Source organism: Sporothrix brasiliensis (assembly GCF_000820605.1).
Source record: "Sporothrix brasiliensis 5110 chromosome Unknown Cont18, whole genome shotgun sequence".
Classification (NCBI taxonomy): domain Eukaryota; kingdom Fungi; phylum Ascomycota; class Sordariomycetes; order Ophiostomatales; family Ophiostomataceae; genus Sporothrix; species Sporothrix brasiliensis.
Window position 1 is genome coordinate 3,032,055 of NW_024467137.1, and position 24,861 is coordinate 3,056,915.

The following is a 24,861-nucleotide window of genomic DNA, read 5'->3' on the forward strand; positions in this document are numbered from 1 at the left end:
AACACACGAAAAGGAAAGCAAAGAAGATGTGTGATTAGGCGAGGGCACGAGGGCCTCTGTCATGTGCAAAAGTCAGATAGAAACAAAACTCGTTCTTTCCGGCCCTCCGCACTCTAAGCAAACTCGCCAAACTGGCCGTCGTCAAAGCCCAGCTCGGCCGCCGACTTCTTTTGCTCGTCCGGCTGCGGCCGGGACGCCAGACCCAGCACGCTCGGATCGCCGACCGACCGACGGTTGGCCGTCCGGCGGTTTGGCGGCGGCGGCGGGGGCAGCGAAAAGGGCGACGAGGATGACGAGGATGACGAGGGCGGTGGTGGCAGAGAGAAGCCGCCGAGGCCGCCGCTTGCTGATGAGGATGACGAGGCCGTCGTCTCGCTCCGGCGGCCAAACTTGCTCGACCCGCCGAGGTTGATGGTGATTGTCTCGCCGTCCTTGAGGCTGTAGTCCTTCTTGTCCGCGGCCGCGCCAGACGCAGCCCCGGCGGCAGCCCCGTTTGCCGACGCCGCCGCCGACGGCCGGGCCGCCGTGGCCCCGGCCTGCTCAGCGAAGCCGCGGACGGTCTTGCGTGCTTCCTGCAGGGCGACGCCAAAATCAAAGGCGTCCGGCCGCTCCTCAAAGCCAATACCCAGCACGGCGCGGCGGCCCTGCCCGTCCTGCACGCGCACGGCAAAGAAACGCGAGCTGTCGAGGGCGGGCTCGACGACGCCGGGCTCCGTGTAGGGCGCGGCCGCAAACAGCTGGCCATTCGACGGGTCTTCGAGGATGACGTCGACCTTGACGTCTTCCGCGGACGCGTCCGCATCCGCGTCGTTGTTGTCGTCGTCGTCCTCTCGGTCGACCCCCGTCTCCAGCACCCGCAGCCGGGCGGTAAAGATGTGCCGCTTGGGGTCCTCGGTCCAGGTGGCGGCCGTGTAGCCCTTGGTCGACGTCAGCGGCGGGATCTGGTAGACGTGGACCTTGGGGCCGATGAAGAGGACGCGCTGGATGGCGTTGGCCGGCAGCGGCTGGCCGGTGGTTGGGTCGACGGCCGACATGATGTGTGTTGTGCGGTGTACAGGCGGTATACAGGCGGTGAAGGGAAAAGAAAAGGCGCCGATGAGGTGATAAAGTCGACTTTGGTGATGTTGATGTCGATGTTGACTTGCGGTCAGCTGGATGAGGCCGACGGCGACCGGTCTAACGCTCTTCCTACGCGAGGACAGATTGGTTGTCGAGTCCAGGAACCGTGCTGCGTCCCAGGATTCCCACTCGGCTGCCTGTTGGTCGAGGTTGCCAAGGTTGCAGCGACGTAATACGTTTTAGTGACGGCGAGGCGCAGAGGATGCGACGTCGTAAAGGTGGGATGCAGTGAGCTTCAGGGGACCTGCCGGAGCTACAGCTGCCGTCGCCCCTCACAGCGGAGCTCCTGCTACAAGGGGCCCTCCACAGGGCATTACCCCTCTAACATTTGGGCGGTGAACTGCGGCAGAATGCGAAGCATGCCCTCAATCGCACCTTCCCCAGCAGGGCGCATCTGCAGACTGACTCACCCAGTTCGTTCTTGCTTTGCCGGCAGCTTCCCGATGCGGCAACCGCACTATCTCGACTTCACTTCCATTTGAACGGCATCTGCGTCTTTTTCGGCATCCAAACCACCCACAGCCACCGCTGTATGCTGCCGCCCGTGCGCCATCCCGCCGCGCTCCCTCCATTCTCGATCCGCTTCTTCGTCGTCCGCTTCGGTGTCCGCACAATGGCCGCCTCCGACGCGGCCGCACCGGCACCAGCTGCCGACACAGAAAAGTCGACGACGACGACGACGACGACGACGACGACAACCGCAACGGCATCGACATCTAACGCAGCATCCCAGCCAGAGGCCGGCCCTGGCGACACCTACGATGTCGTCGCCACGTACCACCGCCTGCTCGCCGAGGACGCGGACCTCACCAAGCCCATTGCCGCCATCGAGGCCCTCATCGACGTGCTGCGCCAGACCACGTCGTCGACGGCCATGGAGACGTACGAAATCGCCAGCGCCCAGGTCAAGCGGCTGCTGGCCGCGGTGCCCAACGCGCTGCCGCTCGAGGCCGGCACCAGCCTGTTTACCAATTTCCTGAGCATGTCGATGCGCCAGCCGGCGCTCGACGACGCGGCCGCGCGCTCCGTCACGGCCGGCCTCGACAGCTTCGACAAGCTGCGCCAGCACCTGCTCGACAACAGCCAGCTCTTTGTGCAGCGCGCCAAGGAGGCCCGCGACCAGATTGCCGAGCGCGGCTGCCGCCTGGTGCGCGAGGGCGACGTCGTCTTGACGGCCGGCGGCTCGCGGGCGGTCCTGGCCCTGTTTTTGAAGGCGGCCGAGCGCCTGACGTTGGGGGCCGCCGGGGCAGAAGGGCCCGCCCCCTTCTCCGTGCTCTACGTCTGCGACGAGCGCTCCCGCGACGAGGCGCAGCGCGCCATGGCCCGCCTGCGCGCGCACCGCATCCCCGTCTTCGAGGTCGACTACGGCAGCGTCGGCTATGCCATCGAGGCCCACGGCGTGCGCTCCGTCTTTGTCGGCGCCGAGGCCGTCACCCACGACGGCAAGCTGGTCTCGCGCATCGGCACCTACCCGCTGGCCGTCCTGGCCGCCGCCGCCCGCCCCGCCTGCAACGTCTACTGCCTCGCCGAGACGCACAAGTTTGTCCACAAGCTGCTCATCAACAACAAGCACCTCAACCGCATCGGCATCGTGCAGGACATCATCCCGCGGCCCGTGCCCACGCGCGCCGGCGTGCCCGTCACCACGAAGCCGCCCATGCCCTACAATGAGCAGGTCGATGTGACTGTGAGTAAATATTCGTATTATTCTTTTTTGACTTCCGTTGCCCCTGGGTTCCATGCCGACCCCCTCAACCTTCCACGCCCTCTTACTGACAGTACAGCCCCCCACGCTCGTGACAAACTTTGTCACAGAAAACGGCATCATCGAGACCTCGGGTGCCTACCGGATCGTGTCATATTGAGGCGGCGGACGGGTGGCGTGCACTTTTGGCTTTTGATTTGGTTCTCGTATCGTATGATTCCCTTTTTCAGACGGCGTTGTTAGGTTGGCAAAATACTGGCAAAATACTGGCAAAATACTGGACGATTTTTTCACACATGGGCCATCATATAGAGTTTTTATTAGCAACAGAGTTCATTACCAGCATCGTACATGTCCCGACGCCACGTTCAAGCTGTAAATAAAGGTCTTGTTTCGCATCTCCGATCCTCTCGACCCCTACACCACCCGCCGCACCATGCCGCGTGCCCGCCGCCGCTCGTCTTCGCTCAGCAGCCAGACCATGCCGTCGTCGTTCTCGTCGTCCTCGCCCTCGCCCTCGCCTGCGCCGCCTGCCACGCCGCCCAGCTCCTCCCACTCGTCGTCCTCCATGTTGGCCACCATCAAAATCTGCGTCGTCTTGGCAAACAGCTCGCGCGCCCCATAGTTACTGCTGCCGCGCGCCACGGCGCCGACAATGCCGTTGATGTCGCGCTCGAGGCGGATGGCGCCGTACGCGCTCGTGCGCCGTTTTTCACCGCGTTCCGCCCGGTCGCCTCGGTCGCCTCGGTCGCCTCGGTCGCCACGGTCCGACGCGTACGTCCATACACGGCGCTCCAGGGCCTTAGCCAGGTACCGCGCCGCCAGGTCGGCTGCGAGCGCAAACGTGCGGGGCGTCATGATGCGCGCCAGCGGCCGCATCAGGCCGTCCCAGCCGTGCTCGAAGCGGCGGCTGACGTGCTCCAGGACAACATCGAGGTCCGCATCGTTGGCCTCGGCCACGTCCGCCAGCTCCTGCTCGTCCAAGCTGTAGTCGACGTCGCGGAACGCGTCCGACACAATCGTGTGCAGGCGCGGCTTGATGTGGTTGGCAAACAGCACCTGGATGCCCTCGTTTTGCAGCTCGACCGCCTTGGTCGTAAAGTTGGTAAACAGGTTGGCGAGCGCGGCGGCCACGAGCGAGACGTCGTGGTCAAAGGGCGAGAACGTGTCGCGCAGGTGCGCCACGACAGCGGGCGCCGTGGCGCTGGGGATGCGCTGGGCGCGCTGGCTCTCTTTGGCGTTGGCCGGTGCCGACGAGGAGGCTTCGTCGACCGGCACGCCCATGCGTGTGGACACGATGCGTGCCAGGTACTCCATGGCCATGTCCAGCGAGTTGATGAGCAGGATAAAGGCAATGACGCGGTCGTCGGGCGGCAGGCCGCCCGACGCCGTGGGCCGTGGGTACGCCTCGTGGATCATCTTGCGCTGGATCATGCCGATAAAATCAGATCCCAGCACGCGCCCCACGGGCGGGATGACGCCGACGACGACGTCGCGCTGCAGCGTCGACATGCACTTTTGGATCACGGCGTTAACAATGTACATGACGTCGTCGACGGCTGAGATTATGTACGGCGGGTTGTTGTCGAGCGCGTCGGCCATGTTGAGCGACAGGTCGCCCGGCGTCTCCTCGAGCTGGAAGGCCTTTTCGACGGAGCGGCGGAAGAAGAAGGTGCTCATCAGACTGTAGGGTGTGATGAGCCGTGCCGCCACCTTGCGCTGCAGGTTGGACTGGGCCAGGACGCTGGGGATGACCAGGGGCCGTTCGTCTGGTGCGGCTGCCGTGGCCCTTTCAGTACTGCTGTCCTTGCTGTCCTGGCCATCCTTGCCGTCCTTGCCGCTCTTTTCCTTCTTCGTATCCTTGGCGTCTGCCTCGGCCTGCGCTGCTGCCTCTGCCTCGTCGTCGCGGCACTTGTTGGCCAGGAACCGCGAGTAGAGCGACCAGCGACTCAGCATAATCGCAATCTCATTCAGCAAGCCGTCAATCTCGCGCATGTTGACGCCTCCCTCGTCCTCGCTGCGGCGCGGGCTATCGACGCCCAAGGCGGGCGAGTTGACGCGCGACGAGCCATCGCCGCCGCCGCCGCCGCCGCCTGCGTTGCTGTTGCTGCTGCTGCCGCCCGCCCCCTTCATGCCAAAGCTCTGCACCAAGAACGAAAACGGATAGCTCTTGACGTCAGTCAGCTTGCGGTCGACGCCGCGCTCGTCGCTCCAGGCGTCCACGACAATGCCGCCCTGCACGTCCGCCTCCTTTTGCAGCCGGCTGATGACCTTGATCATCTGGCCGCCGCCATAGTGCCGCTCCACCAAGGCGCCGTGGCCCTCGACAATCTGCGAGATGTGCGTAAACAGCTTGGCCAGCGCGTTGGCGAAGAAGAAGCCGTCGTGGCGGCTGGCAGCCGCCGGCGCGGCGGCTGGCTGGGGCGTCTCGCCCCGGAATACGTTCCGCGCCGACTCGGCCACGCCCTGGCACACGTACCGCCCGTAGACATCGAGGCCGACGTCGGTGCGTCCAATCAGCGGGAACAGCTTGAAGAAGCGCGTCACGCGAGCGTCGTCGCCATCCTGCGCGGCCCGCTCGAATTCTCGCAGGAACAGCCCGCACAGACTGGCCCGCGCCTCTTCGAGCGTCACGGCCGGCGGGTCGGGCACCTCGACCGTGGGCACGACGGCGTTGGCAAAGCCAGACGTCACGATGCTCTCGGGGATGCGGCTCGCCCGGGCCAGGTACGCCGCCGCCGCCTCCCAGTCCTGCGGCGCGCCCATCGACCCAACGACGCCGGCCACACACGCCTTGAGCTCGGCCACCTGCTCGACGACCCGCAGCGTGGCCTCGACGTGCTCCTTTTCCAGGTCCAGGTTGCGCACCGTCGACGACAGCCGGCCCGCCGTGTCGGCGGCGCCGGAGAGCATGGTCGTGGCGATGCCGCGCGTGGCAATGACCTGCGCGCCGAGCGTGGCCCGTAGACTGTCGAGGCGCATCAGGTCGCGGCTGAGGTCCGCGTGTGCGGCGACCAGCCCCTGGAGGGAGTGGCGGAGGCTGTCTTCGCGTGTGTGCAGGCCGGCGAGGGCAGACCGGACATCGGCCGCCGACGTGGCCGATTCGAGGGAGGAGGTTAATGAGGAGGCGGAGTGTGTTGTCGAGGACGTTCCATTGTGCTGTGTGCGTGAATGATCGCCGTTCCGCAGGGCCAGCTTCGACACGCTGACCCGTCTCTGGTGCGCAGAGCTTCCGCTGCGACTCCGGCCACCGGCACTGCTGCCGCCGCCGGCGTGGCTCGTGTTCTTCATCGTCCACCTCGTGCAGCCACCATCAGGAGAGACGGGGCAGTGGGCTGTGGCGGCGTTGGGGCGGTTCCAGCTGCTGTGAATTGTGTCGTATCGTCGAATTGGGCTTGAAGTGCCGCCTGCCGACCGTTGGCGTCGTGGTCGTGGATATGGTGTCGCTGTGGCCGCCGTGTCTTGAAGTTGTTGCAGTCTCGAATGTATTTATTTGGCTGTGGCCCCTCCTTGAATTCCATTACGTGGCGCTGTGAGGTGGTGCTGCGGTTGTGGGTAGGGGTTACGGGCTGTCTGCGCTACAGCTCGCTAGCTCGGTGTATTGTGTAGCATGTGCGGGAGTGCTGGCATTGTGGTATTGGATAGTCGTTTAGCTGTCAAGAAACTCCAAGTTCGTGAGCCTCCGTTGTTTATTTTGAGATGCACTCTTCCATACTCTTTCTTTCCTCTTTCCTCAGCAGTTTTCATTTACTCTCGGAAGGAACAGGCTGGCAAATACGTTGTACACAGAAGGAGCGTGCTTGAGAAGGAACGACTTGAGAAGGAACGACTGGGAAGGAGCAACTTGCGCTAAATTTCAAAGCTTAAAACTTTGGCAAGCACCAAGATTCGAAGACGGCAAGTGCGAACGCTGCATAATGCAGAGCATGATACTCCTTATAAGTAGCCCATGGATATACAAAAGTGGTAAGAATTAGACAAAAATACAAAGAAAAAAAGGTACAAGAAGCCAGAAAGAGAGACACAAAAAAAAGGCAAACATCCACACTCCTAGCAAATGCTTTTTTTATCCCGTAATGTAATTATATGTGCGACGTCCCGTCTTCCTTCTACATGCCAGACTTCAGTCGTTTTATGCTCCCCAAAAAACACCACTTTCTAGGTCTTGGTTATAGTATGCAGACCGTATACGCCCAACATTACACAGCCTGTGAAAAGGGCGTGCCGTACCGCTTGTGCCGCCCGTACCGGTACCACTTGCGCAGCTCGTCCGCCCAGAAGACGGTGCTGCAGAGGAGCACCAGCTTGAACAGGTCGCCCAGGCCCAGCGCCTCCGTCTGGAAGACCTCCTGGAGCCAGGGAAAGTAGATGACCAGCAGCTGGCCCGCCAGGCTCAGCGACACCGCCCAGTTGAAGAGCGCGTTGGTGAACAGGCCGACCTCGCCGCGCAGCACCGACTTGGACTCGGAGCGGCACGTCAGCGCGTTGAACATGTCAAACAGCACAAAGCACGTAAAGGTCATGGTGGTGTCGCGGCGCGTGACGACGGCGCCGTCCTCCATCTCGTGCTTATACACGAGCATCGTGCCGACCATGATGATGAACGCCGACTGCGCCACGCGGCGGATCAGCGCGCGCGTCAGCACGGGGTCGTTGCGCTTGCGCGGCGGGCGCTTCATGACGTCGCGGTCCACGGCCTCGACGCCGAGCGACTGCGCCGGCGGGCCATCCATGATGATGTCTGTTGGTGTTAGTCACAATTCGTTGTCAGGTACTTGGGTCACTCGGGGTGTCGGGCTTACTGATCCAGAGAATCTGCATGGCGTTGAGCGGCGACTTGAAGCCGAGGCAGGTGCACAGCAGCACCAGCGACAGGCCCGCCGCGCTCGTGCTCAGCTGGAACGTCAAGAAGTTTTGGATGTTGTTGAAGATGCCCTTGCCCTCCTCGATCGCATGCAGAATCGTCGAGAAGTCGTCGTCGGTCAGGATCATGTCGGCCGCCTCCTTGGCCACGTCGGTGCCGTGGCGGCCCATGGCAATACCAATGTCCGCCTTCTTGAGCGCCGGCGCGTCGTTGACGCCGTCGCCCGTCATCGCCACAATGTCGCCCCGCGCCTGCAGCGCCCGGATGATCTTCATCTTGTGGTCCGGGTTCGTCCGTGCAAAGATGGTCGTCTGCTGAATCGCCTGCGCCAGGTCCTGTTCGGAGAGCGCCTCGACGTCCTCGCCGCGCAGCACCGGGTGCACGGCCACCTGGTTCGCGGCGTGCTCCACCGGCCGGGCAATCGACATGCCCAGCTGGTGGCCGATGGCAAGCGCCGTCGTCTCCGCGTCGCCCGTAATCATAATCACCTTGACGCCGCCTCGCATCAGCTTGCGGATGGACCGGCCCACGCCCGGCCGCGGCGGATCGCTCATGCCCACGAGGCCCGCAAAGGTCAGGCCCTTGTACGGCTCATCGCTGAAGACGACGTGGTGGCCGCTCTTGTCCTTGTCGGCCGCCGCGGCCGCCGCCCGGCTCTTGGACGACTTGCTGACGGGGCCGCTGGCAAACGCAATCACACGCAGGCCCTGCGACGCCAGCTTGTCGGCCTCCTCGATCGCCTCCTGCTTGCGCTTGCCGTCGAGAACAAACTCGCGACCGTCGTCGGACACGTAGGTGTCGCAGGCCTCCAGCACGCGGTCGAGCGCACCCTTGATGTACGCAAACTCCTTGTCGTTCTTGTTGCTATTCGTATTGTTGTTGTTGCCGCCGCCGCCGCCGCCGCTGCCGTCGCTGTTGTTGCTGCCAATGGTCACGCCCATCCACTTGCGCTCCGAGCTGAAGGGCGTCTCGACCACGCGCGGGCCAATGGCGTCGCGCACGTCGTGCTCCTTGTAGCGGTCCACGAGGTCCATGACCGCCACATCGGTCGGCTGGCCCACCCAGCGGCTGACTGAGAGCGGGCCGTCCTCCTGGTTGAGCGTCGACGACAGCACGGCACGCGCGCCCGCGCCGTTCTCGCGGTAGCGGCGCGACAGCCGCGCGTTGTTGGCAATGTTGCCGATGCGCAGGATGCGCGTCGCCGCGGCATCCGGCTTGGCCTCTGCGACGTCCTCCTCGGCGTCCACCTCGACGGGCGACGCGCGGCCAAAGTACCACAGCTTCGTGACCGTCATGTGGTTCATCGTCAGCGTGCCCGTCTTGTCCGTGCACACCACATTGACCGACCCGAGCGTCTCGACCTTGGGCATCTTGCGCACAATCGCATTGCGACTGGCCATGCGGTGCACGCCCAGCGCCAGCGTGACCGTGACAATGATCGGCAGGCCCTCGGGAATGGCGGCCACGGCGAGCGAAATGGAAATTGTGAAGATGTCGAGCAGGCCCTTGCCCTGCAGCCAGCCGATCAGCGAGATGAGACCAATGACGACAAACGAGAACTTGCTGAGCTGGGCGCCCAGGTCGTCCATGGACAGCTGCAGGGGCGACCGCGGGCTCTCGGTGCCCGAGACGCTGAGCGAGATGGTGCCAAAGTGCGTATTGCCGCCCGTCGCAAAGACGATGCCCTGGCCGTGGCCCGACTTGACCAGCGTGCCCATGTACGCAATGTTCTTGTCGTTGTGGTGGCTGTCGGCGCTGGCCGAGAGGCTGCCGCCGGGGCCGGGGCCGTTACCAATGGGCGAGGGCAGAGGAAGGCTGCTGCCGGGTGACTTGGGATGGACGCCAGGCGAGAAGGGCAGGCTGACGCGGGAGCGCACGTCGGACGTCAGGCGCACGGGCTCGTTCTCGCCCGTCAGGTTGGACGCATCAATGGTCAGGTCGACAGCCTTGGTCACGCGAATGTCGGCCGGGATGCGGTCGCCCGTGGTGAACAGCACCAAATCGCCGGGCACCAGCTGCTGTGCGAGGACCTTGGTCGACGTGGCCTGGATGACCTCCTCGGTCGGCGTCACGGTGCCGCTGACGGTGTCGAGGTCGGACAGCTGGAGGCGCGGGTCGGACGGCGTCTGCGGCTCGCCATTGGCGTCGGCGCTCGATCCGGGCCAGTTGCCGACGGGCGAGGGACGCGCGCCGGGCGTCGCGTCTTTGGCCGCGGTGCGGATGAGGTGGGCGTGGTCGGGGACGAGGTGGTTGAGGGCTTCAATGGACTTTTCCGAGCGGTACTCCTGGACGAAGCCGACCGTCACGACAATGGTCACGGCAACCGTAATGCTGATCGCGTCACTGGTGTTGCCGACAAGCACCGACGCACCGGCCGAGATCAGCAGCAGGATAATCAGGGGCTCCTTGAACTGGCCGAGGAAGCGCAGCCACAACGGCTCTGGGGGGTCGTGGGGGATCTCGTTGGCGCCGTCGCGCAGGCGGGCCATGCCCTCAACAGGCGTCAGGCCGTGGGTGAGTGAGGTCTGGAGGCGCTGGGCCGTCTCGGCCGGCGTCAAAAATGCGTACTCTTCTGCTATGCTCCGGCTCTGGGCCGATGTTGTGCGGACATGGTTTGGTGATCGTGACCGGCGGCCGTGGTAATCGTCGCGGCCGCTGGGCTGTGGCGTCGACAGGCGCGGCACGTCTTTGCCGTTGTAGAGGGGAAGGGGGTATTCGTTGGCGCCGCCGCCAGTAAGCCGGTCCATGACGGTTCGGGGCGTGGGAAGCAGCAGGGCAGACAAAGACAAAAAAGCAGATCGTATCAGGCGGGCGAGAAGAGCAAAGCGGACCCAGACCGGAGGGTCATCCGCTCAACCGCTCGATTGACGGAGAACGAACGTCTAGGGCTGCAGTGATGATGGTCCGATGGTGTGATGGGATGAGGGGTCCCGTTGAAGGATCGGTAGGAGTGGTGTGGCCGAGAGATAGAGATCTGACCCTAGACTGGACAAGACCAAACGATGAAAGTAGTACGACTGGCAGAAAAGTAGAACATGCGATTGGGAGCCGAATCGAGAAGCGATGGGGCAAGTTCGATGCCGAGAAGGTTGACAAGGACAAAGCGAGGGTCGATGGCGAATTCGGGGTCTGGTGAAGGGTAGATTTGAGAGACGTACTGGCACGAGCAAAGAATTGACCAAAGAACGAAGAACTGGAGAACGATAGCCGAGAGGCCAGCAGAGCTCTGGTTCCAGCCAGCGAATAGCAGGTGCGGAGAGAAAAAGGGGCTTTGCTAGCAGGGAAAGGGGCCGCCCAGGAGAGAAGCGAACGAGTGCAATGCGCTGATGTGGACTTGATTGGGAAATGGTATGGGGAGGGCCCACACCAGCAGACAAAGATAGATTCGACAGGGTTTGGCAGTGAGCCCCAGGAAAAGCGTACGAAGTAGCGAATCTGGGATGCTAGTGCAGACGCGCGACGCGAAGAGGTCGAGTCGTAGCGTGCAGCGGACAAAACGACGAAACGGACAAAACGTGAGGCTGTTTTCAGGACAGATTTGGAAAAGGAGACAGATGCGAGTGTTGGTGATGACAGCTGCTGAACGCTCCTTCCGCTAAACACAGACTGCCCCTTGCGTGTTGGAAATGCAGGTGCGGCTAGAGTGCCCCTTCCCGTTTCCCAAACGGACGTCTACTTCATTACGTATGCGGCAAGTGCTACAGGTACTTTCGTACCTCTGCCCGCGCATAAACTGCACACTGTGTTGCCGCTCTTTCCCAAACAGGCGGGTGCACGCAGACCCGTCCTGGAGAGTCGCCGTTTGTTCGCCGTGGCCCAGTGGAGAGCGCTGGATAGCGCTGGAGGGCGCTAATCTTTGGGGCAGACTTAGCGGCTCCGGCACGCGACAGGTGTTTTACAGCGGGGCCTTGCCTGTGCAACATACTGAGACCTGGCAGAGATGTACCTGAGAAGGGCCAATGGGGTGTACAGATACACATAACTTTGCAGAATGCACTGTTGAACGCAAAGAACGTGCATTTCATGCGGGTGCACCATATCATCCACGTTTCGCATACAGTCCGCCTTGAATCGTTTCTTACACGATACGTCGACTACTTTGACGACTTGACGCCGTAGTACATACCTACAGCATTTACCTGGCTTTAATTGGCTAACACGGCAGCACCAGACCGCTCCACAGAATACGTCACGTGACTCTCTATGGCACGGAGACACGGAATGTGGCTGGGCACCCCAGCCACCGGATTAATTTCGCAGCTGCCGCTTTTGCCCGCACTGTGACTGGCTGGACAACCAGGGGGGTCGGTCGGCCGCTGAATGCAGAGTGGTGCGTTCCTTCCCAATACCAGACGGTAGCCACTCACCCCCCCTCTCGCGCCGTTCTTTCCCTGTCGCTGCCCATTTTCCCCTTTTGCACCATCGCCGCGTGCAAAAAAGTCACAACGAGACCCAACCGGTGTGCACCTTCCTTCCCTGCTTCCCATCCGTCCTTCCCTCCTCTCGCTCCCTCCTGCATCGACTTCTTCGCCTTTCACCCTCTTTTTTTGCTTCACCGCGTCGACATCGCCTCGACATCTATTTGCATTGCTTCTCGCCTCGCGCACGACGACCTCGACGACACCGCCCGTACACAGTGTCCAGATTGGGCGCCTTCTTCGCACTCGAACGCGATCGGTCCACTCTAAAATAAAATACAAAAATAACAAGGCCCCCTACGCGCCTGGGTTGTTTACGTCGTTTTTCTTTCTTTCTTTTCCCTCCCTCTCTCCACCCACGCCACTCTCCTCCACCCCGACACACGTCGCGTTCGCCGTTGCTTTCTATTGCGAGACGGACCGGTGCACGGGACTGTCTTTGATCATCACGTCCCTCTCCCCCCATACCATCATCTACTATCTACATTGCCATCCCCTCTCCATAGCATCGCATCACGACTGACCGCGTAACGCGAGCGAGCGTTGTTTTCTGCATCGCGGCCAACCTCCCCGCCCGGGCATTGTCTCGATTGCCTCTTCCCATCGCACCCCCCACCTCTCTCTGGTCCACGGCCCGCCGCGACCATGTTCTATTCGGAGACGCTGCTCTCCAAGACGGGGCCTTTGGCCCGCGTCTGGCTGTCGGCCAACATTGAGCGCAAGCTCTCCAAGACGCACATTCTGCAGTCGAACCTGCAGGACAGTGTCGAGGCCATCATCACGCCGAACCAGGCGCCGATGGCGCTGCGTCTCAGTGGCCAGCTGCTTCTGGGCGTTGTCCGTATCTACAGCCGCAAGGCGCGTTATTTACTAGACGACTGCAACGAAGCATTAATGAAGATCAAGATGGTAGGTTTTTTGTCTGTCGTTCCCCTCAATTTGACAGTCGTCGAACCCCACTAACGATCCCAGGCCTTCCGGTCAAGTGGCAACAACGACCTGCCCGCCAACCAACAAAGCTCCAACCGCGAGTCGCTTCTCCTGCCAGACCGGATAACACAGTACGATAACCTCGACATGCTGCCGCGGCCGGACCCGGAATTCTTCCTCGCGCAGCTCGACGAAGTGACGGCGACACCCTCGAGCAGCAACCGCCGCGCTGGCGGTGGCGGCCGTGGCAACGCCCGCGACATCAACCTGCAGGAGGACTTCAACAACAGCCAGTTCCTCGGCGGCAACTTCAACGAGGACGACGATCTCGCCATTGCGGCCAAGGACGACCTGGAGCTCGACCTGGACTTTGGCCTCGACTTTGACGACCCGCTGCGCCCCGCCGACCACAGCGTCGAAGTCGGTCGTGACGCGCCCGCGCCGGCCCCCTTTGAGGACGACATGCTTGACCTGGACCTGGATCCCCGGGGCGGCAAGGACGGCGCCGACGACACGTTTGCCGACGGCGTGCGCATTGCCGGCGATGACGGCGACATCCGCATGGATGACGATGACATGCAGTTCAACCTGGGCGAGCAGTCGATGCTGCCCGGCGGCCTCGTGGACATGTCCCGCGCCCGCATCTCGGAGTCGCCGCTGTCGGACGTCGACGACGACGATGTGCGCCAGGGCGAGCTCGAGTACTCGCGGCACAATGGCGTGGACCTGTACGACGCAGGCGACGGTCTCGGCCCGAACCAGGTGGCGCGCCGGGCGCCGCAGCGGGTCAAGAAGACCAAGGTCCTGGAGTCGGACGCGGAGACGATGCTGGCGGGCAACGTGATCCGCGAGCAGCAAAACAACCGCGAGAACATCCTGAAGCCGCAGGCGTTTTTGCCGCGCGACCCGCAGGTTCTGGCACTGATGGAGATGCGCAAGACCAACGGCTTCGTGTCGAGCATCATGCTGGGCGGCCGCAGCGCGACGTGGGCGCCGGAGCTGCGCGGCCTGCTGTCGTACGAGTCGATCCACGGCCCCGTGCACGACCTGAAGCGCAAGCGCGACAGCGGCATTGCCGACATGGACAGCGACCAGGACCCGACGCACTCCAAGTCGCCGCGCCTCGACCTGGGCGACGACGGTGACCACCTGGGCTTTGACGGCGGCGCCGACCACTTTGGCGGCCCGTCGATTGCGCCCGATGGCACCGTCCTGGAGATTGCGGGCTTTGGCGGTGCGGACGACGACGACGACGACATGACTTTTGGTGCGGGTGCCGGTGGCGGCGACGACCACGGCGCCGACGTGAGCCACCACGCGGCGGCCGCGGGCCCGCCGGTGTCGCTCGGCACCAAGCACGCCGTGCACATTTTGCGCGACTTCTTTGGCAAGGACGCGGCGGACGACGCGGACAAGCGGAAAAAGTCGTCGGCGGTGTTCCAGCAGGTGCTGCCCGAGGGCCGGGCGACAAAGGCGGACGCGACGCGCATGTTCTTTGAGTGCCTGGTGCTGGCCACCAAGGACGCGATCAAGATTGAGCAGGCCAGCGAGACGCTGGGCGGCAGCATCAAGCTGCAGAGCAAGCACGCCCTGTGGGGTGCGTGGGCCGAGCGGGACGCAAGCGGCAACGCGGAGGAGGAGGAGCAGCAGCAGCAGAGCGCGGGCAACCACGTGCCGAGCATGGCCAGTGCACCCGTTGCAGTGGCGGCATAAGCATAATATGTACGGTTGTACGCGCGTGTTGTTTTGTCTTTCTTTGCTCTTGTTCCTCTCATGACGACCGCAACCTCCCTCAGCCACCTACCTACTCTCTCGCATCCATCCATCTGCATTGTATTCCCCACCTTGACAACTCGCCTTACTCACCTTTCTTGACTCTCATATGCACAATTCTACGGTGGGGGACTATGGACGGTTTGGGGTACACGTTTGACACGACAGGCATGTATATTTTTGTTTTTTGTTTTGTTTCTTACTTCTTTTTCTCGTCTTTTGTTGTTGCATTTCCTATTTTGTCTCTTGGGGTATTCTTGGGCATTGTTTAATCTTCTTGTGTATTTGTCTTGCGCTCACGCTTTTCCCTGTTTCCCTTCCTCTCCCCCTTGTTTAGTTTATGCCCTTTCGGAATAGGGCGTTATATTGGCGTGCAGTTTTGATTCCGGTAACACCTGGTAAAAGGGTCCCCTTTTTGTTTGTCTCTTTTTTGAAAAGAAAAGAAGAGAGAGGCGGGACCGATTGATACCAGACCACAATGTTTTCTATTTTGGTTCTCTCTTTTCGCTTTTTTGCGTTTATTAGTCTAGGATAGGTAGACTAGAAGCGATCCGTCTCCTGTTTGGATATGGTCTCGAGGATGGACAAGACGCTGATGGGGGTTGTCTGCCTCGTTGGTTTTGTCGTCCTCTTATATTGTATCAAATTAGCAAGGGTCTTTATATTGCATTCAGGTGTTATTGTGATTCTTGTGTTGCACAATCTGGCCGTTTATTGGTGTGTGGTTAGATTTTTATTTAGTTTTTTTTTTTTTAAAAAAAAAAAAAAGAAAAAGAAAAGAAATAAAACGCTGTCATGCAGTGCTTCAACTCACATGGATTCGTATCCAGTCTTGGAGTTTGCAATGTGGAACAGCTATAAGCATATGACTACGTCCTTGTCAACTCGAGATTTCCATCCACCGGATAGCAAGATTTGCCTGGCCATGTCATTTATTCTGCTGCCTCATTCCTTTATTGTTGGTGGTCTTTGTTGTAGTCCCTTCCACGTGATGCGATTGGCGTCATAGGCAGCCGCGTTGTCCCACTTAGCCCCCTGAAGGCCCCCTATTCCGTAGTGCTCAAGCTAGACGCCACCCCGCTATAAAGTCGAGCTCTCCAAAGTCTGACCTCACTCCACTGCTCTGGCCATCGACGACATACGTTTGCTTCCGTCAACAACAGCCACCCATTGCCAGCTACGCAGCCTACTACCATGCCGGCCCCGTCTGATCTCGCCATCGCCACAAAGGCCGTCGAGCGCCTCGTCAAAGAGGAGGCCTTCTACCGCGCCGAGCTCGCCAAGCAGCAGGAACGCGTCCGGCAGCTGGCGGCCGAAATTGCGGCCGCCAAAGACCCGTCTACTCTGGACGGCAATGCCGAGTTTGTCCTGAAGCAGGAGGTATGTTCTGTGCTCGATTGTGAAGTCCTCTCGTCGCCCGAAGGCCACTCTCTAACGCATGCTTCAGAGCCGCGCCGTCGACGAGACCAAGGCTGTCTTTGCGCCGCTCAAACAGCGCACGGCCGAGGCCGTCTCGACGCTCGAACAACAGATTGCCATCCGCGAGGCCGATGCGGCCGACGCACAGACCGACGGTGCCGCTGCGGACGACGAGCTCGACAAGGCGCGGGCCGTTCTGCGGACGGGCCAGACGGCCGTAGCCAAGGAGATTTAGACGTAGACGGAACGGGTTCACACAGAAGCGGGGAGACGGCAAGGAGAGGGAGCGGGAAAAGAAAAATAATGTATATCCACCGGACGCCGTGCAAGGCCATTGTTCTATGAAAGACATAATCCTACCAACGAGAAACGCAGCTGTGCAAATTCCAACGCCATCGCGTGCCGTAGTACATGGTCAACCACCAAACCACACAAACGCCTCACGTCGTATCCATCTTTTCTGTGCTCGCCGGCGTCGCCTCGCCGTCGTGTGTAGCCGTGACACGGTCTTCCTCGTCGACCTCGACCATATCGACGTCGTCGCCCTCGTCCATTTGTGTCGCGGCCGGCTCGGGCGTGGGTGTGGGTGTGGGTGTTGGTGCTGCCGACACAGCGGGCAGAGGCGTTGCTGCCGTGTCGGGCGGCAGCGTTTGGCTGTCGTACGGCTCCGCCTCGGCATCCGCGTCCACCGCAGCGGGGGCCGGGCTGCGTGGCGTGCTGGCACCGTTGGCGGTCGCCTCGGGCACTTGCAGCGTGGCACCGGCGGTCGACGCAGGCGTGTCGGCGGCCTCGGGCCCTGCGGCGGCTGCTGGCGTCGCCCCGGGTGCCGGCGTCGTCCCGGTTGCCGGCGTCGTCCCGGTTGCCGGCGTCGTTCCTCTCGCAGCAGCAGCAGCAGCACCACCACCACCACCAGCAGTGGCTGTACCGCCCGCACCCGTCTGCGCCGCGGCCTCTTCCTCCTCGTCCATGCCCTCCCGCCGCTCCACCTCCTCCTTCTCGTCGCGGATCTGCCGCCGCAGCCGCATGCTCTCGTCCATGATGCGCGCAAACTGCTGCTTCCGCTCGCCCCACGTCACCGCGTACGCCTCGCTCTCCCGCTGCAGCTGCCGGCACTCGTCCTCGAGCTTGTCAATGGTCGCCTGCTGCTCGGGCCGCGGCCACAGCGTCTTGGACGACGTGATGCGGTCCGCCAGCGCGTCAAACGCCTGCCGCTGGGCCAGCGTGGCGCGCGCCGCCTCGAGCTGGCGGCGCAGCCCCACCAGCGTCTCGTCGCGCACGCCGCGGCACGTATCTTCGATTGTCACGCGGTGGTCCGCATACCGCTGCCGCTCGCGGGCGTTGGCGGCCGACAAGAACTGCAGACGGGCAATGCTGGCGTCAAAGGCGGCAAAGTCGAGCGTGATGTCTTCGCGCAGCTGGGCGATTTCGGCCAGCGTTTCGTTGGCTGCGGCATTGTCGTTCTTGTTCTGCGGCGTCCCGTCACTCTGAACCCCACCCTCGCCCTCGTCCTCGCCTTCTGGTGGCGGTGTCTGTTCTTGGACCCCGGCAGCGGCAACGACCCGGTTGAGCAGAGCCAGGCGCTTGGTGATGCGCTTGAACGGCTTCTCTTCGACGTTGAGCAGCCGCGCCTTGAAGAGCTCCTCCTCCTCGCGCGGGTCGAGGAGCTGGTACGCCATGTCGGGAGGGTACAGAATGTATCGAGGTATCGACGTATCGGCGTATCGACGGAGTATTGGAGAGAGAAACGCAAACAAAAGTCGTCGTCCGTCGCGGATCTCCGAAAAGAAGTCAAAAGAACGGCTGCAAACAAACGCCTTTGTCGCAGACTGCCTTTCAGTTTCCGTGGCGGTGCCGTGTATACGGTCGTTCTGTGGTAGGCGAGGTTTGCCAGTGGACCGGGTTTGTGGGTTGTGACGTGTCGTTGAGCTTGTTGATAAAGAATGGAGATGTGAGAAGTGGAATAGAAAGAAAATCAATTGGAAAAGTCACCACAAGGCGAGATGCAACCGTGACCACTGGAAACGTGCTAACAGGCGCTATGGCAGGCGCTGGTTGGCTATGTTTCACGTCTCTCTGGGCAATCAGTGGGGCCGCAGTAGTTGCTGTGCTGTCCCCTGGCGCTTGGACGACCCCCAGAAGTGGCTGGACGCGCAGCCTTGTGACAGTGGGAGCCTATGATGGACCATCACGTCGGCCTTTGCGGAATTCCTTTGACGACACTCCATCCACCGTCAACCATCCAACAACAACGCAGCAACGGGATGAGCCGGCTGCACATCACCACCATGGGCAAGCCATTGTATGAATAGCATACGCGTTTCCCTTTTGTTTGCCCGCCTGCATTTCTCAGGCGACATTGCATTCGTCAACGATCTTTGCATCGTCAAACCTCTCATCTTCATATTTACCTTCACCTTCGTCTTCATTTTACCTTCATCTTGACCTTTGTCTTCACGTACAGGTCAAGCTCACTCTCGTCTCAACTGTCCCCGTGTCCCGTCCCCTACGCTCACACACCCGCCATGCCCAACTTGCCAGTATCCGGGAAGCAGCGCGGCCCGCGAACGCTCAAACGGATGGCCCTCTCCGTCGCCGTTCGCAACATCGCAGCCGTCACCGACATTGGTGACATGCCCTTTTCCAGCGCCGTGCCATTGCTCGCCCACATCGACAGCCCCTACCAGCTGCACCAGCTGGAAAAAAACTGTCCGCAGCTCGCCGACGAGCCGCTCGAGATGGGCGGCATCTGGGCCCGCCTGCTGACAAAAAAAGTGCCCGGCTGGGATACCAAAGGCTATTTGACGGACGAGGAGCTCAAGACCATGACGTGGATCGAGATGTACGACAAGGCCAAGGCCGCCCTGGATGCCGAGACGGCCGCCGCTGCAGACCGCCTGAAGCAGACCCTGGCCGGCTTCAGCAAAGCCAAGGAGGACAACGCCACGCAGCTCGTCAACAGCCGCGCGCTCCTGCGCAAGATGCCCGGCGTGATGGCCAAGAAGCGAGGGCCCGGCCGGGCGGCCGACCGGGGCCAGGCGGTCCTCAGCTTTGGCAGCGGCTCGCGCACCAAGATGACGTCGGGGCAGAGCGTGCTGCGGCGGGCGCGGCGCGAGGCCAAGGAGATGAGCAAGGTGTCGCAGCTCAGCAGCCGGCTGGCCGACAACCAGGCCGTGGCGCGCAGCCAGATCCGCATGCCGCCGGCCGCCATGATGCACGACCACCGCGTCGCGCACCAGCCCGGCTCGGGCATCATCCGGCCGCCCAAGAGGTTCCCTGCCGCCTCGTCGGTCAAGACGCACTACGAGACGGAGGGCAAGCTTGGCGCGCCGGGCACGGGACTCGGCGTGGGCAATGCCACCAACGAGGCACGGCTGCTCGCCCTCAAGAGGGGCGGTGTGGCTGCTGCATCGTCGGCCTCGTTCTACTCGGCCGGGCCCGCAGCCCCCGTCATCCATGCGCCCAGGAAGCCTCGGGCTACGGCGGCGGCGACGACAACAACTTCTACAATGGCAAAAGAAAAGCGCCCGGCATATGACCACGACGACGACGACGAGCTGTTTGGCGTCGTCACCAAACCGAGCAAACGGGCGCGGCTGACGGTCGAGGATCTCGAGGGCGGCAGCAGCGGCAGCGGCAACAATGTCCGGGACAGCGACGACGATCTCTTCGGCTCCGACGACGAACCCATGTCAACACCGAAGACGTCGCGTACAAGCGTGGGCGGCCGGGACAGCCGCAGGGAACGAGACTGGCTACACATTGCAGACCATCGAGACGACAAACGTGGCGATCGATCCCATGGCCGGTCGTATGACTCTCCTCCAAAACAGACCACCACACGGCCGCCATCTGCACCGAGCACGTCCACAACTTATAGACCACCGCCACCGACAGCTCCCGCCGGCTCGCCTCCACGAAGCCAGGCCGTTGGGAGTGTCCCACGGAAGAAGGCCGTGGACATTTTTATGCGGCCGAAGAAGAGGTAGACGGCTGGCTCGTCTCCTTTTCGTTTTCGTTGCTTTATTTATATTTATCGTGTTTCGTGCACGGCATATTATATGTTGGGATATTTATTGCAAGGCGTCAAACTTGGGTTCCGTATTTTTCATTCTTCTAGTGGGCATTCATAGCGATTTCGAAATTCATAAGCGCAATTCATGGGAGAGTTCTGTACAAGGTGTTGTTTCAACAACGCGATACTGGTCCGCCGTGTCTACTTTGCGAGTACAATGGAAGTGAAAAAGGAAAGCCATCCCGGCTGTAAACTGAATAATGAACAAGATAAAAAAACATACAAAAAACGCCATGCGAAAGATGAGGCGGAAACACAAAACATTGCAAAGAACACAAATCAGCAAAACGAAGGCAGACAGAATGGCGTCGTGGCTGCGAAACGGCCAAATCTTGATCTTCCCCCAGAGCGCCAACCCTCTGCTAACCCATCCGCATATGCAACCGCTATGGTCGTTGTCCACCGATTTCGGTCGAGTTTGCGAGTCGAGCCTTGGATGCCATTGCCGTGGGAAGTATCGTTATATGTCTGTCATCCCGTCTGCCCTCGTCCTCCTCTCCTCACCCTGGCCCTCTCTACCACCAGCCGCCGCGCAGGGCCAGCACCAGATGCAGCGTGGCACCGCCCTCGAGCGCATAGTCGGCGGCCGTCTTGTCGTCGGCCATCTGCTTGCCGCCAAAGATGAGGCGCTGCTGGACCGGCGGAATGCCCTCCTTCTCCTCGACCTTTTCCTTGATTTCGGAGACCTTGTAGTTGAGGTCGATGTCGAGCTCAATCTCCTTGCCCGTGAGGGTGCGGACCCTGTCATTGTTTGTTAGTGGGACGAGCAGGCAAAGCAGACGCGGAAGCAAGAGGGATCGACACGTACTTGATCAACATGGCGGCTGCTGTCTGTTACGGTTTTGCGTGTTTGCGTGTTTGCAGACGGTGGTGTTGCTCGAGGAGGGACCTTGGAGATATATGAAAATGACCGGACCCGGTGGCAGCTGTCCAAGTGAAAGGCTAGACAGGTAGAGGAACGCTGGAGAACGGTCGCTGGAATGTCGAGGACGGAACGGAAAGCAAAATGCTGTTGCGAAGGAAGGGCGGCAAGGTTGACGCTGCGGGTGATGGTGGATCGTTAGGTGTGCATTTAAATGCTCAGATATTCAAAGCTGCCTGGCGGACAAGAGGGAGGGGTTTTGTTTGTCAGGTCCGATTTAGCGCAGCCCAACCAGCCTGGCAGGCGCCAGGCGGCTGGCGCCAGGGCGAAAAGGGCAAAGAGGGCGCTCGGTGGGGCAGTGCAGTCGTGCTTTCCATAACTCCCAGTTGTTTCCCGCGTCTCGCAGCATGGAAAGAGGCAGCCTGACGCAGTAAAGGAAGGCACGAACGGGATAGGCGAGCACGCTGCAAGGTGACATCAGATGAGGCGACAACTGTGTGTCCCGAGGATCCAGATGATTGGTACCGACGATACAGCCGTTGATGGACGACGTCACAATGTCAGGGTGCCGTCCGAGCAGGCGGTATTCATGCATTCATGCAAGATGATTTTGTCCCTTTTTACAGCTATGAAACATTAACAAAGCAAAAAGCAAAAAGCAAAACAAATAAAAAAAACAGGAATATGATAATACACAGTGGAGATGCCCTTTTTGAGATGGATGGCACGATGCCGTAGGAGAGATTGTTCGTGCCCGACATGCCATGACCATGCTGCCGTGCCATGCCGGATGTTGCGTGTTTCCCCGGTCCTCCTCCCCTTGTCCCCCATCCAAAACGCCGACTTCGTTCATGCCTTTACACAGTTCCATTGTCAACGTCGTTCTCCCCTTTCACCCTATTTCGACTCCTCCCCGCTCTCAAACACGTTCAGGCCCAGGCCCTCGGCGTCCAGCAGCAGCCGGTTCTTGCCGCCGGCGTCCTGCAGCGTCGTCGCAATGGCCCGCGCGTTCTCCAGCTTCTTGAGCTCCACGTACGCCTTGTTCTTCTTGATGGCATCGCCAATCAGCTCGGCCGACCGCGCCTCGCCCTGCGCCTTGACCACCATGGCCTGCTTCTCCTGGCGCGCCTTGTCGACGACAAAGGCCGCGCGCTGCGCGTCCTGCTGGGCCACCTGCTTGGCCTCGACGGCGGCCGTGAACTCGGGCGAGAACGCCAGGTGCGTCAGGGACACGTCGTCGAGCAGCAGGTTGAAGCGGGCCGCGCGCCGCGACAGGTTCTCGCGCACCAGCCGGGCCACCATCTCGCGCTGCGTAATCAGCTGGCTGGCGTTGAACTGCGCGACCACGCTCTTGAGGACCTCGTTGACAATCGACGGCAGCACGCGCTCGTCGTAGTCGGTGCCCAGCGTGCGGTAGATCTGCGGCAGCGCCGGCACGTCCGGCCGCGACAGCACGCGGCACGTAATGTTGACCATCTGCAGGTCCTTGGTGCCCGTCAGCGACGACACGTTGCGCGGCCGCGCCCGCACGTCGTACACAATCGGCGACTCGAACCACGGAATCATAAAGTGCGTGCCCTCGCCGTAAATCTCCTTGGACACGCCGCTGAGCCGCCGGTACTTGATGGCCCGGTGCCCGCCGTCCACGTTGAACAGCCCGTTCTGGAACACCCAGATGCCGCCGCCCATCACGAGCAGCGACGACACGAGACCGCCGATCCGCGGGCCGGGTCCGCCGCCGCCGCCGCCGCCGCGACGGCTGCTGTTCAGCGCCATCTGCTGCAGCCGGCGGACGTAGTCGTCCATGGGGCCACGGCCGGACATGTTGCGGGAGAGGGAGATGACGGGGAGTGGTAGAAGGGAAAAGGCAGGTCGTTTGAATAAGAGAGGACGAGTCGTCGGCAAGCGTACAGCTTGGTCTGTCGGTTGTTTTCGGATCTCGAGGCTGAGATCGTGCGTCGAATCGACCGTCAATCGTAAATCGGATGTCGATAGGCCAAACGTCAAAAATGTGGTGGTTGTCTGCCTCTCTTTTGTGTGCTCCGCAGCTCTGCTTCGCTTTTTGCCTTTTTTGCTGACCTTTCTACGGCACGCCGGCCCCAGCTACGACGCCTGATTGGCCTGTTTTAGGTGGCGTGCCCCACCACAAACGACTACTCGCCTGCCTGAAGACGTCTGGCTGTATGGTGGACAGACAAACGGGTCTGCTCTGTGTCGATGAAAAGACAATTGATGACAAAATGAAGCTCACCTTTACCTCCCACAATTCGAAAGATGTTTCGCAAATTTTTACATAAATTTCTAGACCGTGGCAGAGCTGTTCGCATTCGTTGCCCACAATACCTCAAACTTAATGTCACATGACCATACACGTGCATCTCGAGCTAGGCGATATGCATACAGCTCTCCACCAAGAAGAAAGTCACAGCCCTTTCAACGTCTACCGAGAACCTCGACCACCTCGACCTGCCTCTGTCGCGCAATTGCAACTCAACGGCGACACGGTTTCTTCACGACGACAACTCGGCATCTTCCTTGACACCGCACCAACATAGCGGAGCTGTTTCTCGTGTCTGGACCGATCGAAATCCAGTCCAGAGCGCCACGAGCTTCCGTCGTCTCGCCTCGTCAAGGCCTTCCAACCAGCGGCTTTGCGTTCCCTACGCCCTCCACATCCGCCTGCACACTCGCCGACATGTCGCGACAGCCCTCCAAGATTGTCTTTGTGGGTAACATCCCATACGGTAGGTCAAATCAAGTGTGTGGACGCAGTCTGCCCCGACCCTGACTAACCCGACGGCAGGTCTCTCCGAAGAGCAGATCTCCGACATCTTCAGCAGCGCCGGCCGCGTCGTCAGCTTCCGTCTCGTCTACGACCGCGAAAACGGAAAGCCCAAGGGCTTTGGCTTCGCCGAGTACCCCGACCCCGACTCGGCCGCCTCCGCGGTACGCAACCTCAACGACTACGAGGTCATGGGCCGCAAGCTGCGCGTCGATTTCTCCAACGAAGGCCACGACGAGGACATGCCGGCGTCCATGGGCGGCAGCAACACCTACGGGGGACCCGGCACCGGCACCAGCAGCAACGGGCCGGCGGCGAGCACGCCAATGGCCGCAACCGGTTCGTCCAACGGCAGTTCGTCGCTGCCGCCCCTGCCGCCCGGCAAAGACATCCCGCCCGGCGCGAGCGCCACCGACGAGATCTCGCGCGTTCTGCGGACGCTGCCGCCGACGCAGCTGCTCGACGTGCTCACGCAGATGAAGACGCTGGCGACCAACGAGCCCGCGCGCGCCACCGAGCTGCTGGCCCAGGCGCCGCAGCTGGCGTACGCCGTGTTCCAGGCGCTGCTGCTCATGGACCTGGTGTCGCCCGAGGCCATCCAGGCCGTCGTCGAGGCGACGCCGGCGGTGCCCGTCGTCCCACAGCAACAGGCGCCACCGCCACCGCCACCACCGCCCGCCGCATACGCCGCCTACCAACCCGAGCTGGCACCACCCGTGGCCGCACCGCCCGCGGCTGCCCCGGCCGCGCCAGGACAGGATGAGCTGATCAAGCAGGTGCTGGAGCTGCCGCAGGCCGTCATTGACCAGCTGCCCGAGGCAGAACGGACGCAGTTGATGGCCCTGCGGATGCAGTATGGTGGCGGTGCGCGGTAATCTGTTGCTGTTGTTGTGTTTGTTGTCCTTCCTGTGTCTTTT

At 61.4% G+C, this 24,861-nt stretch overlaps 10 protein-coding genes across 10 annotated transcripts; 5 read left to right on the top strand and 5 right to left on the bottom strand.

Annotated features, from left to right (window-relative positions):
• Positions 1–61: 61 nt before the first annotated feature.
• Positions 62–2,984, top strand: SPBR_01299 (uncharacterized protein; the record flags this gene model as incomplete). The annotated part of the gene is made up of 5 exons (XM_040759610.1): positions 62–71; positions 119–407; positions 476–1,037; positions 1,556–2,806; positions 2,904–2,984. The coding sequence occupies 5 exons, from the start codon at positions 62–64 to the stop codon at positions 2,982–2,984; spliced, it is 2,193 nt and encodes a 730-aa protein (XP_040619803.1).
• Positions 2,985–3,241: 257 nt separating this feature from the next.
• SPBR_01310 (cog4-like golgi family transport complex subunit protein) lies at positions 3,242–6,115 on the bottom strand (the record flags this gene model as incomplete). The annotated part of the gene is made up of 1 exon (XM_040759621.1): positions 3,242–6,115. The coding sequence occupies one exon, from the start codon at positions 6,113–6,115 to the stop codon at positions 3,242–3,244; it is 2,874 nt and encodes a 957-aa protein (XP_040619804.1).
• A 908-nt stretch (positions 6,116–7,023) lies between these two features.
• SPBR_01254 (Ca2+-transporting ATPase) lies at positions 7,024–10,435 on the bottom strand (the record flags this gene model as incomplete). The annotated part of the gene is made up of 7 exons (XM_040759565.1): positions 7,024–7,565; positions 7,627–9,455; positions 9,519–9,592; positions 9,644–9,790; positions 9,863–9,973; positions 10,052–10,213; positions 10,298–10,435. The coding sequence occupies 7 exons, from the start codon at positions 10,433–10,435 to the stop codon at positions 7,024–7,026; spliced, it is 3,003 nt and encodes a 1,000-aa protein (XP_040619805.1).
• A 2,316-nt stretch (positions 10,436–12,751) lies between these two features.
• SPBR_01468 (cohesin complex subunit SCC1) lies at positions 12,752–14,749 on the top strand (the record flags this gene model as incomplete). Its single annotated transcript, XM_040759778.1, has 2 exons — positions 12,752–13,015; positions 13,079–14,749. The coding sequence occupies 2 exons, from the start codon at positions 12,752–12,754 to the stop codon at positions 14,747–14,749; spliced, it is 1,935 nt and encodes a 644-aa protein (XP_040619806.1).
• A 1,254-nt stretch (positions 14,750–16,003) lies between these two features.
• SPBR_02099 (tubulin-specific chaperone Rbl2) lies at positions 16,004–16,463 on the top strand (the record flags this gene model as incomplete). The annotated part of the gene is made up of 2 exons (XM_040760408.1): positions 16,004–16,189; positions 16,257–16,463. 2 exons carry the CDS (start codon positions 16,004–16,006, stop codon positions 16,461–16,463), a joined length of 393 nt encoding a protein of 130 aa, XP_040619807.1.
• A 205-nt stretch (positions 16,464–16,668) lies between these two features.
• Positions 16,669–17,904, bottom strand: SPBR_01780 (uncharacterized protein; the record flags this gene model as incomplete). The annotated part of the gene is made up of 1 exon (XM_040760090.1): positions 16,669–17,904. The coding sequence occupies one exon, from the start codon at positions 17,902–17,904 to the stop codon at positions 16,669–16,671; it is 1,236 nt and encodes a 411-aa protein (XP_040619808.1).
• Positions 17,905–18,750: 846 nt separating this feature from the next.
• Positions 18,751–20,214, top strand: SPBR_01673 (RNA polymerase 2 transcription factor siii subunit; the record flags this gene model as incomplete). The annotated part of the gene is made up of 1 exon (XM_040759983.1): positions 18,751–20,214. One exon carries the CDS (start codon positions 18,751–18,753, stop codon positions 20,212–20,214), a length of 1,464 nt encoding a protein of 487 aa, XP_040619809.1.
• A 601-nt stretch (positions 20,215–20,815) lies between these two features.
• Positions 20,816–21,119, bottom strand: SPBR_02139 (ubiquitin-like protein Nedd8; the record flags this gene model as incomplete). The annotated part of the gene is made up of 2 exons (XM_040760446.1): positions 20,816–21,041; positions 21,103–21,119. The coding sequence occupies 2 exons, from the start codon at positions 21,117–21,119 to the stop codon at positions 20,816–20,818; spliced, it is 243 nt and encodes an 80-aa protein (XP_040619810.1).
• A 940-nt stretch (positions 21,120–22,059) lies between these two features.
• SPBR_01930 (prohibitin-2) lies at positions 22,060–22,986 on the bottom strand (the record flags this gene model as incomplete). The annotated part of the gene is made up of 1 exon (XM_040760240.1): positions 22,060–22,986. One exon carries the CDS (start codon positions 22,984–22,986, stop codon positions 22,060–22,062), a length of 927 nt encoding a protein of 308 aa, XP_040619811.1.
• Positions 22,987–23,857: 871 nt separating this feature from the next.
• SPBR_01914 (cleavage stimulation factor subunit 2) lies at positions 23,858–24,819 on the top strand (the record flags this gene model as incomplete). Its single annotated transcript, XM_040760224.1, has 2 exons — positions 23,858–23,906; positions 23,966–24,819. The coding sequence occupies 2 exons, from the start codon at positions 23,858–23,860 to the stop codon at positions 24,817–24,819; spliced, it is 903 nt and encodes a 300-aa protein (XP_040619812.1).
• Between the last annotated feature and the right edge of the window lie 42 nt (positions 24,820–24,861).